The sequence below is a fragment of the Pelophylax lessonae genome, assembly GCF_965119305.1.
Source record: "Pelophylax lessonae genome assembly, chromosome: 4".
Lineage (NCBI taxonomy): Eukaryota > Metazoa > Chordata > Amphibia > Anura > Ranidae > Pelophylax > Pelophylax lessonae.
Window position 1 is genome coordinate 482,568,003 of NC_138771.1, and position 16,851 is coordinate 482,584,853.

A 16,851-nucleotide genomic window follows, 5' to 3' on the forward strand; every position below is an offset into this window, starting at 1 on the left:
ATGTGGATTAAATATTGGCCCTCTGGCGATCTATGTACTTTTAACACATTGTAAAGAAAAAAATTATTATCAAATCCACAATGGATGAGAGAAATCAAAACAACTGTTTGCTCGTAACCTGACCTATAAATTTATGTTTGATGACAATAGACAACAAAAGAGACTTGAACTCGAACTCACGGAACAACTAAAAAACTACACTATGGAGGAATTTCGGGCCCTGAGGGACCTCATGCTCCTCTATGAGGAGGGGTCGGTTGATCCGGTGGATCCCCGACCCCCCTCTGAGGGTCCTGGGGTCCCAATGGACCTCCCTCGGAAATCATTCAAATTGAAATCACAGAGATTCCCTGATTTGACCATTTGTCCTCAAATTTGGTCCTTTGTCTGTGAGACAATAAGAGATTTGAAACGAACTCGCTGGTTACCCACGTCCGAAAACCTCACGGCATCACAAAGATTGGCTCTCCAGCATCTACAGAAAAATCCGCATTATGTCATAAAACCCTCTGACAAGGGGGGGAATGTGGTCATAATGACGCACGACCAATACCAGAATATGTGTCTTGATATTCTAAGTAACCGTCGATGGTATATCCCCATCCACCCCGATCTAACTATAAACTTTCAAAATGTCTTAAAAAATCTATGCTTTGAAGCTTTTTCATCCGGGATCATAGATAAAGATGTACATGATTTCATCATAATCAAACATCCTAGGATCCCTACAATGTACTCTCTGCCAAAAATACATAAGAACCCCAAAAAACCCCCTGGCAGACCCATTGTCTCTGGGATTGGTTCAATTTCGGAAAACGCAAGCAAATACGTTGACTTTTTCTTGCGTCCCTTTGTTCAATCTCTACCGTCTTTCATTCAGGATACCCCTGACCTACTTAGACGTATTGATGGTATCCAAGTACCCCCGGATGCCCTCCTCGTAGCGGTGGACATCGAGGCCCTTTACTCGAGTATACCGCACGAGGAGGGCATCCGGCAGGTTGGATCATTCCTCTATGGCCAACATCAACGTACATGGCCTCATAGTGATTTCGTTCTGTCCCTCCTTAGATTTATTCTAACTCATAATTTTTTTACTTTTATGAATATCACTTATTTACAACAGCAGGGTGTCGCAATGGGAACGTGCTGTGCCCCCTCCTATGCAAATCTATTCCTGGGGGGGTGGGAGAGGCACGTTTCCTCTTGCGACACCTATGCATCTTGGTTGACAAACGTAACACACTGGTTTCGGTACATCGACGACTTGTTCCTAATCTGGACAGGCCCCCAAGTCGAATTAGAAGAAATGCTATCTTCACTCAATGTGAATGACTTTAATTTAAAGTTTACCTACAATTTTCATCCAGAATGTATTATTTTTTTAGACATCGAAATCAGGAAGGACATGAACGGTTATATCACTACGAGCCTGTACAGGAAACCTAGTGCAGGAAATATGTTATTGCACGCCTCTAGTGCACATCCAGTTCCATTAAAGAACAGTATTCCCTTTGCGCAATATTTGCGCATAAGAAGAAACTGCTCCTTGGAACCGGATTTCCTTCGGGAAGCTAAAAAATTACAACAGAGATTACTTCTAAGGGGATACTCTCGTACAACCCTAAGAAAAGCCTTTAATAAGGCTAAGGCACTGACAAGAGAGGACCTATTACAGCGTAAAAAGAAAGTGGATTCCAACCCCACGATAAAAATAATCACCCAGTTTTCCAATAATCATGAGCAACTCAGAACCATATTCCAAAGACACTGGCATCTATTAAAAGAGGAAAATACCCTTGGCAAATATGTCAAGGAATATCCTGAAATCGTGTTTAGACGAGGTACATCTCTTAGAGACTTGTTGATTAAAAGCCATTATACCGAGGACCGACCTCGACCCGGGGGCAGACTGGGCACTTACCAATGTGGTGGCTGTTCCCGCTGCCCTTGGATCGAGGAGGGTCCGATTACACAGTTACCTAATGGCTCCTCCCACAGACTGCGGGGATCCGCAGACTGTGCGACCCGGGGTGTGATATACCTTATGACTTGCCAGTGCTCCGCCTTTTACGTTGGCAAAACGATCAGACAACTAGGCCAACGAGTGGGGGACCACATATACCATTCGGGAGGGGGGAAAATCCTTACCCCGGTCACCCGACATATAGGGTTACATCATAGGTTTGATAACTCAGTTGTTAAATTTAGAGTACTGGAAATCATTCCCCCTGATCCTAGAGGAGGCAACTGGGATCAGAGAATACTACAGCGTGAAACCCTCTGGATAGAGAGGCTAAACGCTACTATACCTCCAGGATTGAATGAGGCTCACTCTTACAAAGCGTTTCTATAGGTCTTATATACTGTTTTGTGCTTATTCCGCTTTTATGTCTTTTTCCCCCCTTTTTCCGTCCCCCTTTTCCTTTTTTCCCCCCGCCCCCCCTTTCCCCCCCCCCCCCTCCCCCTCCCCCCCTTTTGTCTTTTCCTCTATTACTATTTTGTATAGTATTTGTTTACCTCATTCTCTTATTCTTTTCCCCCCCTAGCTTATTCCTACTGTCCCTTTTCTGTTGCTGCTAGAAACCATTTTTCTCTCCCGGTCCAGCATCACCAACATTATCCATGCGATACGGTCAGTAGATTTATATATGAACCCTAGCATCCTGGGGAGTTGTACTACCTTTATGGATAGCCGGGTTGTGGACGTATATCGTCTCACTTCATGTGTATCATTTGTTTTCTTTCAATATGCCATACATATATTGTAACCCTTTGATTTATATTTTGCCTGTTGTTCTTTCATTATTGATGGCACAATGAACATTTTGGCTTCCTATATTATTTACATTTGTTATGATTATATTTTTAGTGTTTATTATGTCCATGATACAGTGTCCAGCATTATATCACATTCCTCTTTTTGCTCCTGTTCATTTTGGTTCAATTTCGGCATGCAGTCTGCTTATTCTTGATCCACACATATTGGGATGCGATCACTTTGGGCTCCCCCGATGGCGGACACGTGACATCAGGTGTTGCCCCTCCCCCTCTTTTGGGGGGTTGGAGTCGATATGCCGATTTGGCTTGCCCCTCCTTCCCTTGCCCACATAGCCGTTTCTATGGCTTCGGCAAGCGGTTCGGGGATGTTGGCGGGCCCTCGGCTGATGCGCATGCGCGAGTTGCGCGCGCATCCCTGACGTCAGCCCGGATGTTCGTCAGGACGCACGTCCTATACGTCATCCGGGTGGAGTTACCTGTCTATACAAATAGCGGCAACTCGGCGTCCACCACCGCGATCTGCGGGGACTGGATGTGACCCGTGTCTTCTTATCAGGTAACGCTGGGGATTTTTGCTCCGATCATTGTACCTCCTAATCTGCAGTACTATCAACGATGGGTGAGCCTATTGTATTGGCTTATTTCCTCATTGACTATGTACATTTATCGCACATACCTTACTTCACTATTGATCTCCCCTATGGTCTATTATTCAATGTACTTATGGATTCTTAGATGTATGTGCTATTGGGCAACGCTCACATATTTATATATATTGACTTAAGAGGTGTTGACCCTAGGGTCAAATTCACCAGCTTTACTCTTTTGGTGATACGATACATATATTGATTGAACACCTCACATTAACCCCATTGGTTGATATATACTATATATATATACTATTGTATCTCTGCCCTTTTTTTAGGAAGCACTCTTGTGGATCCTTTATTTTTGATCTACCACACATAGCAACATCATCTCACCCAGTCCCCGTCCCTTTTTTCATGGCTGGGCAATATTGAGGTAAGAGTTATCTCTTCAGTCTTCTCTTCTTTTTTGAATATTTTAGTTCCAAGGGCTTTGGCTCAATCTGACATTATCAGATGCCATTTCCCTTTCCCCTTGTCAGGTGAGACTCCAGATGGATGTATATGGAACTGAAAATATATCCTTTTTACTTTGAATTTCCAGACCTCATCTTTCTTCAGCAGTACTTTTTGTGCCCTATTTGTGGTCGGTCTCCCGTGTTCGCCCCCCGGGGGTTTCCCCCTAAGCCTTGTGGTCGTATTTCCCATTGCAGCGTGCTCTAATGCATGTTTAACAGGTATGACGATGTGTATTATTTTTGCTGCCTCTCTATCATGGACACCATGCAATATCTGTTTACTATAGTTATGACCTCTATATGTTGTAATATTATATCATTAACTGCATAAGTCACTATAAATGATTTTGTATTGATTTCTCTTTTTTCTTTTTTATTTTTATTTTTTTTTTTTTTTTTTTCCACTTAAGTCGTTATTTTCATGACAAATATATCTATGTGACACCCTCAAAGATACCCCTGAAGAAGCGGCGGCAGTGCCGCGAAACATGTTGGGTTAATGGCTGTGGGCCACTACGCCTCCTGCACAAAGACCATCCATTGTGGATGCAACTGGGTATAAAGTATATATACCATCTACCCTTGTGTTAGGAGAGTATATATATATATTTGTATGATACTGTATGGCTGTTTACTGTATATGTTTTTAACACAATTCAGTTTTGTACAGTATATTGTAATCCTTATAATTACAGTATACTTTTTACTGTTGTTTCAGAATAAAATCTTTTTCATGTTTTTTTACTAAAAATAAATTCTCTTTAGTCTTACTCCATATATTAAGGAATACTTAAGCACCCCAATTGAAAAGTCCCCCCTTGTGGCACCCCCAATGAATCTTTCACGTTATAATACTTTTTAGGGACGTGGTGCTTTATATCTGTTAAAAATTTGTAGAGATAGCCCCTTTTTCTATAGAAATCAAAACAAAGTGTATTTATTAGTATTGTTATTGTATACACTCTTAGTGCCGGTTCACATATGTGCGGCTGCGGCGATCGCATATAATATCGGAGCGCACTGCTCCTTCATTATATGCAATCGGGTGTGCGGTGCAAATTCAGCCATACACTTTGTATGGCTAAATTCGCACTGCACCCGCAGTAAAGTCGCACATGACCCTTTTTTTGAGCCGCATCAGGATCGGATCGCACAGTGGTTCACACTTGTGCGATCCGATCCTGTGCGAACTGTAAGATCGCACTGCGATATGCGATCAAACTGGGGGTGTCCTTAAGATTACATTGACACCCCCAGCGTATCGCATATGGCAGTGTGAACTGCCAAGGGTGCGTTTGCGATGCGGGAACAGGCTGCGAATTTGCAGCCTTCCCGCATCGCATAAGTGTGAACTGAGCCTGAAGCCCCATGCACACAGGGCGTCAGAAAAAACGAGCTGCAGAGCCACTTCTAAAGCCTCATACACACGCAACGAAAATTCACGGCCAACAATCGTTGCGTGTGTACGAGGCTTAACACCAGAAAAAAGCATCTGTAAAAACGTGCTTTTAGTAGCTTTTTTCCATTGGCGTTATTGCACATTTGGCCACGTTGCTTTTAGCAGCGTTTTTTCTGCCTCCATTCAAAATTGTTCCCTATGGGAGCCTACTGATTTGAATGGAAGGCGCATCGCAAGTCGGATCAGGATGAGACTTGTGCTCTGAAAATCTTGAGGGGGAACTCCACACCAAAACTGGGGAAAAAAAAGACGCCCCCCCCCCCAGGTTCCAAACCAGGCTCTTTGGGTCTGGTATGGATTTTGAGGGGAGCCCTATATCCATACCAGACCCTTATCCGAGCATGCAGGCCAGGAAAGGGGAGGGGACGAGCGATCGCCCCCCCCCCCGGACCATACCAGGCCTCACGCCCTCAACATGGGGGGTGTGGGTGCTTTGGGGCGAGGGGGGCTCTGCACTTCCCCACCCCAAAGCACCTTGTCCCCATGTTGATGAGGACAAGGGCCTCTTCCCGACAACCCTGGGCGATGGTTGTGGGGGTCTGGGGCAGGGGGCTTATCAAAATCTGGACAACAAGGGGGCCCCCCAGATCCTGGACCCCCTCCCTATGTGAATGGGTATGGGGTACATTGTACCCCTACCCATTCACCCAATAAAAGTCAGTGTATGTGAATAACGACAGGAGACGTTTTGAAAAGTTTATTAAAAATCTTCATCCGGTCTAGTTAAAGGGGGCTTCCAGATTCCGATAAGCCCCCTGCCCGCAGACCCCTACAATCACTGCCCAGGGTTGTCAGGAAGAGGCCCTTGTCCTCATCAACATGGGGACAAGGTGCTTTGTGGTGGGGGAGTGCAGAGCCCCCCTTGCCCCAAAGCACCCACACCCCCCATGTTGAGGGCGTGAGGCCTAGTATGGTCTTACGACTATGGTCTTAAGTAGGCAGATTCTGTTTATATACAATTAAAAAAATAAAAATTATTTTAGATTTTGTCCTAGAGGGTCATGCATTGGAACCTATGTTCATCCCCCTTCCTTTTTTCCCAATTAAATTTTTTTTTCCTCCTGCTTTATCACTTGCATTATTTGTAATTCGTTAAATTTTTAATTCATTTCATATCATAAATATTTGTATTTGTGTTCATTTATGTTCCCAGGTGATTCACTTTTGTATGTCAAATGTTTCTATTTGTTTATGAGGACACATAGGGAACTGATCAAATCACCTAGCACCTGTGATGGGTGGGGTGGCTCCTATTTAAGGCCCCTTTCACACAGGCGGACCGTTTTGCCTGCTCACTCAAGTTTTACTTTAAAATGGTACATACTATATATTACCAATTCTCCAAGGGAATGCAAACTTTTGAGCACAACTGCACCTTTTACATATACATAGGTCCTGGCCTCTGTATATACAGTATGTACAGTACCATCTACAAATTCATAGAAGTGCACAGGGCTGCTATTAAGGTCCTCCTGTACAAGGCCCTGGCAAGCTGGGGAATCAGGTGTGGGCAGGAAGAGGGGGTGATCAGTGCAGCGGGACGGCAAATATAGGAACCGATCTATTGTGTGTCTCTCCCTACAACAGCTGAAAGCTGTCTTCTCCTCCACTTCCTTTCCAGCTTTTAGTTGCTGCAGGGAGAGACACACAGAGCATCGGTTCCTGTAATTGCTCCCCCGCCTCAACGATCATCCTTTCTGAGAGCAGAGAAGGGGCCAGTATGTATGTCATATTTACCAGCCCCTTCTTTTTGTGAATGAACACAATGAGTAATCGGTACCGATCACTCATTGTGTTCATTCGTAACTGAAGCAGAGCAAACCGTGTTTACTCTGCTTCAGTTTGTTAATGAACAGGAAGCCTCTGTACAGGTCTGTTTAGACCCCTGATATTTCACCCCACAAGCATTATGAAAAAACAAATAAATACAATTGTAAAAATAACATAAAAATTGTGTGTTTAGGAGCTCAGTGATGCCCTGGTCCAGATCTAGGAGGAAATACCCTAGGGCACCGTCTGTCATTAGGAGCATGCCCCGATGTTGTCAGGCATGCATTACATATAGTATGCTCATGTGAGATCACCCCAAAGTGTGCCACATCCCGTAATCAGAAATTCGGAAAAAAAATTCCCCTGGGGGTGGGACTTTAAAGGCACTGAAAATAATATATAACTTGAAACAATGTATACAATTAAATAAATTTATTAGAGAACATGAATACAAAAATTGTATGTTAAAAACATGTAGCAAGCTGTGTACAAGTCATGATGTCATGGGGCAAAAACAGGTACCGCTGTGTTGAAGGTGAGTGCCCTGTGGCACTCACCTTCAACACAGCGGTACCTGTTTTTGCCCCATGACATCATGACTTGTACACAGCTTGCTACATGTTTTTAACATACAATTTTTGTATTCATGTTCTCTAATAAATTTATTTAATTGTATACATTGTTTCAAGTTATATATTATTTTCAGTGCCTTTAAAGTCCCACCCCCAGGGGAATTTTTTTTCCGAATTTCAGGCATGCATTAAAGCACATGGGGGCCATACAAACTACTCAGTACCATTTTGTGTTGCTGCAATGAAATTTAAGCAAAATGGACTAGCCTGCTGTATCATTTTTCGCTTTGATTTTCAGGATGTCTTTGAATTCAGCCCACAATGTACCATCCTTTCGTTCCCAACACATTACCCAGTCCATATCAGTATAGATATCCAGCATGATATTTTTCCCCATTAAGATCTGATGTGTTTTCAAAGTGTTTTCAGTAGTGTATATCATCTCCATATACCCAAACATACCTTCTCTTTATACAAAAATTTACATTCTCCATATACAGTACATACATGCATAGGTGTGCGCACAGGGTGTGCCAGGTGTGCCTAGGCACACCCTAATCACCCTGTGCTGCTCAGATTTCCCCTGCTGCTTGGTTGCAGAGAAAGGGACTGGGAAATCTCTGTCCTCTGTCCCTCTCTCTGTCCCAAATGTGAGACATCAGGGGTCTGTGGGGCTCCCAAAAATTGTAAAAAAAAAAAAAAAAATCATAATACATTATTAAAAAAAAAAATGTAATAATTTTAAAAATAAACTACTAACATCAATCTCTGCCCTACTGACACCATCCAGTGCTCTACTGACACCAATCTCTGCCCTGCTGCCATTGTCCACTGCTCTACTGACACTGTCCATTATATATATATATATATATATATATATATATATATATATATATATATATAGTGCCCACCCTAATGCAATAGGCTGCGCACACCTATGCATACATGTACCTTCTTTATTAACTTAGCTCTACTTTCTCCATATGCATACATATACCCTATCTATATACATCTATGTCAATAGATTTGTATGGCCACCATTATTTTCCAGCACTGCCTTAACCCTCTTGGCCATGGAGTTCACCAGAGCTGCACAGGTTGCCACTGGAGTCCTCTCCCACTCCTCCATGAGGACATCACGGAGCTGGAGGATGTTAGAGACCTTGGGGTCCTCCACCTTCTGTTTGAGGATGTCCCACAGATGCTCAATAGGGATTAGATCCAGAGACATGCCTGGCCAGTACATCACCTTTACCCTCAGCTCCTTTAGCAAGGCAGTGGTTATCTTGGAGGTGTGTTTGAGGTCGTTATCATTTTGGCATACTGCCCTGCAGCCCAGTCCCTGAAGGGAGGGGATCATGCTCTGCTTCAGTTTGTCACAGTACATGTTGGCATTCATGGTTCCCTCAATGAACTGTAGCTCCCCAGTGCCAGCAGCACTCATGCAGCACCAGACCATGACACTCCCACCACCATGCTTGACTGTAGGCAAGACACACTTGTCTTTGTACCCCTCACCTGGTTGCAGCCACACACGCTTGACACCATCTGAACAAAATAGGTTTGTCTTGGTCTCATCAGACCACAGGACATGGTTCCAGTAATTCATGTCCTTAGTCTGCTTCTCTTCAGCAAACTGTTTGTGGGCTTTCTTGTGCATCATCTTCAGAAGAGGCTTCCTTCTGGGATGACAGCAATGCAGACCAATTTGATGCAGTGTGCTGTGTATGGTCTGAGCATTGACAGGGTGACCTCCCACCCCTTCAACCTCTGCAGCAAGGCTGGCAGCGCTCATACGTCTATTTCCCAAAGACAACCTCTGGATATGACGCTGAGCACGTCCACTCAACATCTTTGGTTGACCATGGCAAGGCCTGTTCTGAGTGGAACCTGCCCAGTTAAACCACTGTATGATCTTGGCCACCGTGCTGCAGCTCAGTTTCAGGGTCTTGGCAATCATCTAATAGCCTAGGCCATCTTTATGTAGAGAAACAATTGTTTTTTTCAGATCCTCAGAGAGTTCTTTGCCATGAGGGGCAATGTTGAACTTCCAGTGACCAGTATGAGGGAGTGAGAGCGATAACACCAAATTTAACACACCTGCTCCCCATTCACACCTGAGACCTTGTAACACTAACGAGTCAAATGACACTGGGGAGGGAAAATGGGTAATTGGGCCCAATTTTGACATTTTCACTTAGGGGTGTACTCATTTTTGTTGCCAACAGTTTAGACATTAATGGCTGTGTGTTGAGTTATTTTGAGGGGACAGCAAATTTACACTGTTAAAAAAACTGTACACATTACTTTACATTGTAGAAAAGTGTAATTTCTTCTGTGTTTTCACATGAAATGATATAATATAATATTTACAAAGATGTGAGGGGTGTACTCACTTTTGTGAAATACTGTTCATACATGTACCTCTAACATATACATGGCTCTGCCTACTTCATATACACACATGCTGTCTCCAGATACACATATGTACTTTCTCTTAAAGGATAAGTTCACTTTTAATAACATGTTATACACATATTCGGGGTGTACCATGTAACATGTTATGAATGCACTGGCTCCCACAACTCCCCATGCACCGCTGTGCCAGCTAGCAGGGGTTTTTCTTCACCCGCTAGCTGTCACAAGGCGTGTTCTGCTACGTCAATTATTCACAGCACTCCGTGAATGGAAAACTACAAGGTCTGGTAGCCTTTGCGGCTGTCGGCTTGTAGTTTTCAATGAACTACCACTGTGTTGTGAGCGCTGTGGTGGTTGATTCATTCTTCCTGTCAGCATGTATCGGCTACTTCGTATGAGGTACGAAGAAACACGTACACTGACGGGTCTGCAAGAGACCTGCATGGCATCAGCAATCTGATCACTGGTGCAATGCTTTACAGGCTCCTGCAACAAAAAAATAATAAATGCACATTTTTTACCTGCAACAAAAATGCATTTCTTCTGTTTTTTTTTTTTTGAAAAGGTGAACTTATCCTTTGATACATACATGTACCTTTTCCATTTGCATTTATTCCAGGCCCTCAGTATTCACACATGTACCTACCTATAGATCCAAGCTCCTCCGTATATCAGCGTTCATTTCGTAGACTAAATTAACACTATTTTAGTTGACTAAAATACGACTAAAATGAAAACAATTTAGATGACCAGAATACGAATAAAGCTAAAATGGCATTTTAGTCAAAAAGACCAAAACGAAATCAAAATTAACACTGCGCTACCACATAAGAATAAATAGGGGGCCCCTACCAAGCTGCTAAATGAAAAAAAAAAAAAGTAGGAAGAAAGGCTTTTCTTTTTTTTTCTTAATATTTAATGTTGGTAATATGTGCAATGGCATTACAGACAATAGAGTTTGCAGTTTTTTTTAAATATTTTAAAGTTGTACTTCTGTTTGTCAAAAAGCAATATTTTAGTTTATGAAACTTGGTTTTATTTATAAAGACATTCTATATCACAACGACTAAGTGCCGCTTCACACTATTGCGATGCGGGAACACTGTGAATCTACTACGTGTTCCCACATTGCATCTGCAGCACAGGCAGTTCACACTGCCATATGCGATACGCTGGGGGTGTTGATTCAAAGTTGACACCCCCAGATCAGATCGCATATTGCAGTGCGATCTGACAGTTCGCACAGGAATCAGATCGCTCTGGTGTCAACCACCATGCGATCCGATTCTGCTGCGGACCAAAAAAAGGGTCCTGTGCGAGTTCACTGCGATTGCGGTGCAAATTCAGCCATACAAACTGTATGGCTGAATTAGCACCGCACAGACATTGCATGTGATTTTAGGAGCAGTGCGCTCCGAATTACATGCGATGTCTGTCATCGCAATAGTGTGAACCGGCACTTAATCTGTGTCTGTAGTGCATGGTCCAACTTTACCATAAAAAATAACATGTTATCAGATTTTTACTCCAGGAGTATATAATGAGTTTGGAAATTCAAATGCATTACAATTTTACTAGACCAATTAGATTTTAGTAGACTAAAATGTACTGGAGATTTTAGTCAACTAAAATACAGCTAAAACGCAAACAATTCAGGTGACTAAAATATGACTAAAACGGCATTTTAGTCAAAAGCTTGAAATATGACTAAAACTAAAATAGAAATGTAGTCAAAAGACTATAACTAAAACTAAAAATAAATTTGATGTCAAAATGAAGGCTGCCATATACACATATGTACCTTCTCTACACGGCATCCCTGGTATAGTAAGTTCTCATGTCTTCTTTGCAGAAATGGAGTTGCAGAGGTCACCCCCTCCACAGCACACCAGAAGACACATTTCCTATAAGAATTCATCATGCAAGCAGACTGTACATCATCCTATAACTGTCCGGAAACCAGCACAGCTCCCAGGCCTGCCATGTGGAGACAAGAACCTTTATGTAACTGGAATCTCCATCACTAAACTCGGCAATCCTGCCATGGCAGATGGTGGCAGGAATGGATTTCTTACAGTACAATATGCCCGTAGCAGTCATGTGACTTCAGCGCAAACCTCTGGCTGGAAGCTAAAATACATTCCAGTACAAAACGTCCCTGTTATTCACACTTACAGCAGGCCATTAAAAGTAAACCTTAATGGTCATACACTCAACAGATCCAACCCACAGGCCAAAGAGTTTGTCCAATGCTGTGGAAAAAGGTTGCCACCAGCTGTGTCCCAGTCTTGGTGCAATTATCAATTTGCATCTTACACTATTTTATCCAAGAACCTCCCACAGTCAGGAGATTCATTCAATAGGACTGATGGACACAGCACTACTGGTGCCCGCAATTTTCATTGTGTGCAAAGAAAAGAGATTTCATCTGGTTACAAAAAACCTAATCGTCCAAAAAACAATATAAAGCCTCTTTTTGCAGATGCAGCCACACAGACCACCAAAGCACAAATACCCAACGCACAGGAAAATGAGGATTCAAATTTGATAATGGAAAAGCCAGATGGCTTAAAACTACGAGAAGTTTCTACTAATCTTCAACCTGAGAACAAGAAACTGGGAAGGAAGCATCCAAATAGCCTAAATCACAGCCTTCTTCTGCCAGATCCACAATCAGATCCAGAATTATCTAATTTTCTAAGGTCCTCCGAGAGAGAAAAACCCTTTTTCAGGTCTCTTAGCCCCCCTCCAATTGTTGTAATGTCTCCTGAGCCCTGGGCAAGCCAAACACCCCCAGACCAGACCCAACTATCAATCATTGTCCCTACCCTACCAAGGCCACATGTGTCACATCAATAATCATGGCTATCACCAGATGTCAATTTGCATTAGTTATACTATTTTACATTATTATTTCTAAATGATATTGATATTTACAATATAAAACAAAAATATATAAAAAACAATCAAAACATTTAGCAGCGCTCCTTAGTGCCGGTTCACACTAGTACGACTTGTCAGATGACTTGTCAGCCTGACAAGTCGCGGTCCATTGTGTGCTACAGGAACCGTTCTAATAGGAACGACACAAGTCGCTCCGACTTAAGCCCCGTACACACGCACCGATTGTTGGCCGTAAATTTTCAGCCAACGTCCGATCGGCCGATTGTCGGCTTGTTAGTATGATGCTTCCGACAACCGACTGCGACTTTTTGGCCGAACAAAATCTGGTGTGCATGCTATAAAATTTTTGTTGGCCGTCACCAGAACGGCCGATTGTTCGTCAGTCAGTACAGATTTCGGCCGACAAAAGTCAGATGAGCAAGACTGGGCATGCTCAGAGAAGAAAAAACACACGGAAAGTAAACCAGCACTTCTGAAGTTGGTTGTTGTTGGCCGTGCGCAGTCTAGAGCACATTTCAACCAACACAACAAAACTGGACAAAAGACGGCCGATCGGTCGGCCAACAATTAGTGCGTGTGTACGAGGCTTTAGAAAAAGGTTCCTGTACTACTTTGGGGCGACCTGGAGCAACTTGCATAGACATTCATTCTGTGAAGTCGCACCGAAGTCGCGGTGCACGCGACTTCACAGGTCGCCCCCGAAGTCGTGCCGCTTCAGTGTGAACCGGCACTTAATGTTAACTAAATAACACCATGTGTCTATGCAAACAGTGTAATGCTAACAAAGTTCATCAGTCCATCTCCTATTGCTTTTCTCCAAAGAATGAATGAAAGTGCCTTGCTCTACTTCCCAATAAAGATTGCACTCACCAGATAACTGGTTAATAAAGCCTCATTATCAACCACTACTCATAGGGAACACTCGGGAGATCACAAATCAACTTTGCAGTGGGGATATCGCCTTATGTTGACACTTCATCATTAAATAGAGATAGACGCAGAGTAATAAACTCAAAATATATGGAAAGAAAAAGAGGGTGCTACATAGCGTAATATTGTTAAAACAAGGTTTATTAGTAAAAACCCCCCTCTTTGTATGCACTCACAATAGATCCAAAATATCACAGCATGACAAATAGCACAAAGGCTCAACGGATTCAATGCTCATAGGAAAGTAACCTGCTCCTTCTGCTCGGTCTCTGTCACCTGTCCTCAATCTGAGAGTGGCAAGGGTGGCCACACAACGCGAACACCCTTACTTATAAGTAACTGCAACCAATGACTACACAAGACAGCCAGGCGAACCCTTTTGGACTTTTTAACCCCATATCCACCCTTACGTGTTTAAAACTCATGGGACCAACACGGGGTCAGAACGGCAGCCAAACAAAGCCCCACAGCTCGATCATTGGTCCATAGTACTTTTTCTTAGGTCCAAATGCATCTAACTCTTCACTCTATATTGCATTGACACCTTACAAACATTGTAATTAAAATCACAATATATACAGCATATTTTAAAGCGGAGTTCCACCCATTTTAATAAGTTTAAATGTACGTAATCCCCTTTAAAAATGCTTTTACCAATGTAAACTATTTATTTTTTTTTTGCAAGGAAATACCTTTTTTTCTTCTTTATTCATCCGCACTTCCGGGTCCGGCTACCTATAGGCGATTACGTAACTCGGCGATTCTCAAGAGCTCCTGGGATAGCGGCGTCATGTATCCCAGCATACCTTGCGAATCGCCTAGTGACAAAATCTCGCATTATTACACCGGCACCAGCTGTACTCAGGGATGTATTGCTTTGAGTCTGCGCTCCGCCTCCGCTCCGCCTCCTCTCAGTGAGCTCTATGGGATGTAATGCTTTCCGTTCCACGTTCACTGAGAGGAGGCGGAGCGGACAATTTCAGTACAGCTGGTGCCGGTGTAATAATGCGAGATTTCGTCACTAGGTGATTTGCAAGGTATGCTGGGATACATGACGCCACTATCCCAGGAGCCCTTGAGAATCGCCGAGTGACGTAATCGCCTATAGGCGGCCGGACCCGAAATGCGGATGAATAAAGAAGAAAAAAAGGTATTTCCTTGCAAAAAAATAGTTTACATTGGTAAAAGCATTTTTAAAGGGGATTACGTACATCTAAACGTATTAAAATGGGTGGAACTCCACTTTAACCTGTGTACTGTACATGTTCATAAGACTCAATAGAGCCGCACATTTACCAAACCTGGAACTGTCATAAATTAATAGAGACACTCTATCATAAATCTAAAAAAAAATATGTATATATAATATCAAGAATTTATAAAACTATACATACATATATCAAATTGTGTGTAAAAACCAAAACCACATCTAATAAGCAGTCAAAGGTGTCTAGGGGTTTTCTCACCAGTCTTCCGCACCTGACCAATCTCCTACCTCTACCTGGAAATCCAGATCCCACTCTGGTACCGGCCTATGCGTTTATACAGGTTAGGACAAGTGGCCCATAAGTGGCGATGACAATGCTGTCCTATATGGATTTACCACTGCTGGTTTGAAATCCGCTGCCGTCGCTTGACGTGATGCAGGACTGGCTGGGGCGGCCGGTGGAACGCAGATTGGAGCGCAGGGTCCTCTGCGCTGCTTACGTCAACACGTTTCGCATATGTCACGTACGCTTCGTCAGGACGTGATGACGTTATTCCTTCGCTTCTTTTATAGTAAAGGGCCCACATTTATCAAATCAAATAATTACCACGTTACACAGCGCCATCTAGTGGTAAAGAATAAAAACTACAAAATAGTTGGAGATAATACCTTGTAAAGATTCATGGCAGACTTATCTCATTCACAGCAGGTGCATTCATTTACCAAACACAATGGCTTAAAGGGACATGCTATTCAAAGTTCAACAGATTCCCAAATATTTTAAATTTAAGGGGAGTAATGCATATCAGGGTTCCAAAAAGATCTTTAGACTCATTTCATTATTTAACCCCTTTGGGGTCAAAGTATCAAGTCTGAAAATCCATGATTTTTCCTTTTTAAGCAGGACCGTGTCATAGTCACCCCCTGCAACTAGACAAATGTAGGGCAAAGAAGCCTTTTACTTTTAGGCCCCTAGGATTTCCCCCATGTACTGCAGCAAAGTGTAGACCAATAGGGGTTTCCTCTTTGAGTCTAATACTCTTTAAATGTTCACCTAATCGCACACGCAGCTGGCATTTAGTTTTGCCAACATACAGTTTTTTTACAAGGGCACTTTAGAATACAGAGTACCCTTGAAGTGGCACAGTTAATAAATTGCTTTATCTCAAAACTATTTGGACCACTAGAGTCAGAGAAGACATTAGATCTATCCACATATTTGCACCTCTTTGTATGCACTCACAATAGATCCGATATATCACAGCATGACAAATAGCATAAAGGCTCAACGGATTCAATGGTTATAGTAAAGTAACCTGCTCCTTTTGCTCAGTCTCAGTCACCTGTCCTCAATCTGAAAGTGGCGATCCTGGGTGGAGACAAAGCAGCCGGCGGCGTAGGTGTCGCGTGGTCACACCCAGAAGTCACACCCACATATATTAATTTAAATGTTTTTTTTTTTATTTTTATGTGATTATATAGCAGCAGCACAAACTGCAAAACATTAAGGCCCCTTCCACACTTAAAAGTCACGCGATTTTACCGTGATTTTGTCACAATTTTGTTGCCGCGATTTTGATTGAACTTGAAGCAATGCCTATGTCTTTGGACCTCAAAATGCATTAAAATTGGCCAGAAGTAGTGCAGGGACTACTTTGAAGTCTTTGCGACTTGAAGTCGTACAGATATGAACGGTACTCATTGG

At 42.8% G+C, this 16,851-nt stretch overlaps 1 protein-coding gene across 1 annotated transcript; it reads left to right on the top strand.

Annotated features, from left to right (window-relative positions):
* Positions 1 to 11,959: 11,959 nt before the first annotated feature.
* On the top strand, positions 11,960 to 12,974 carry LOC309554483 (uncharacterized protein; the record flags this gene model as incomplete). Its single annotated transcript, XM_082256232.1, has 1 exon — positions 11,960 to 12,974. One exon carries the CDS (start codon positions 11,960 to 11,962, stop codon positions 12,962 to 12,964), a length of 1,005 nt encoding a protein of 334 aa, XP_082112358.1. The 3' UTR covers positions 12,965 to 12,974.
* Between the last annotated feature and the right edge of the window lie 3,877 nt (positions 12,975 to 16,851).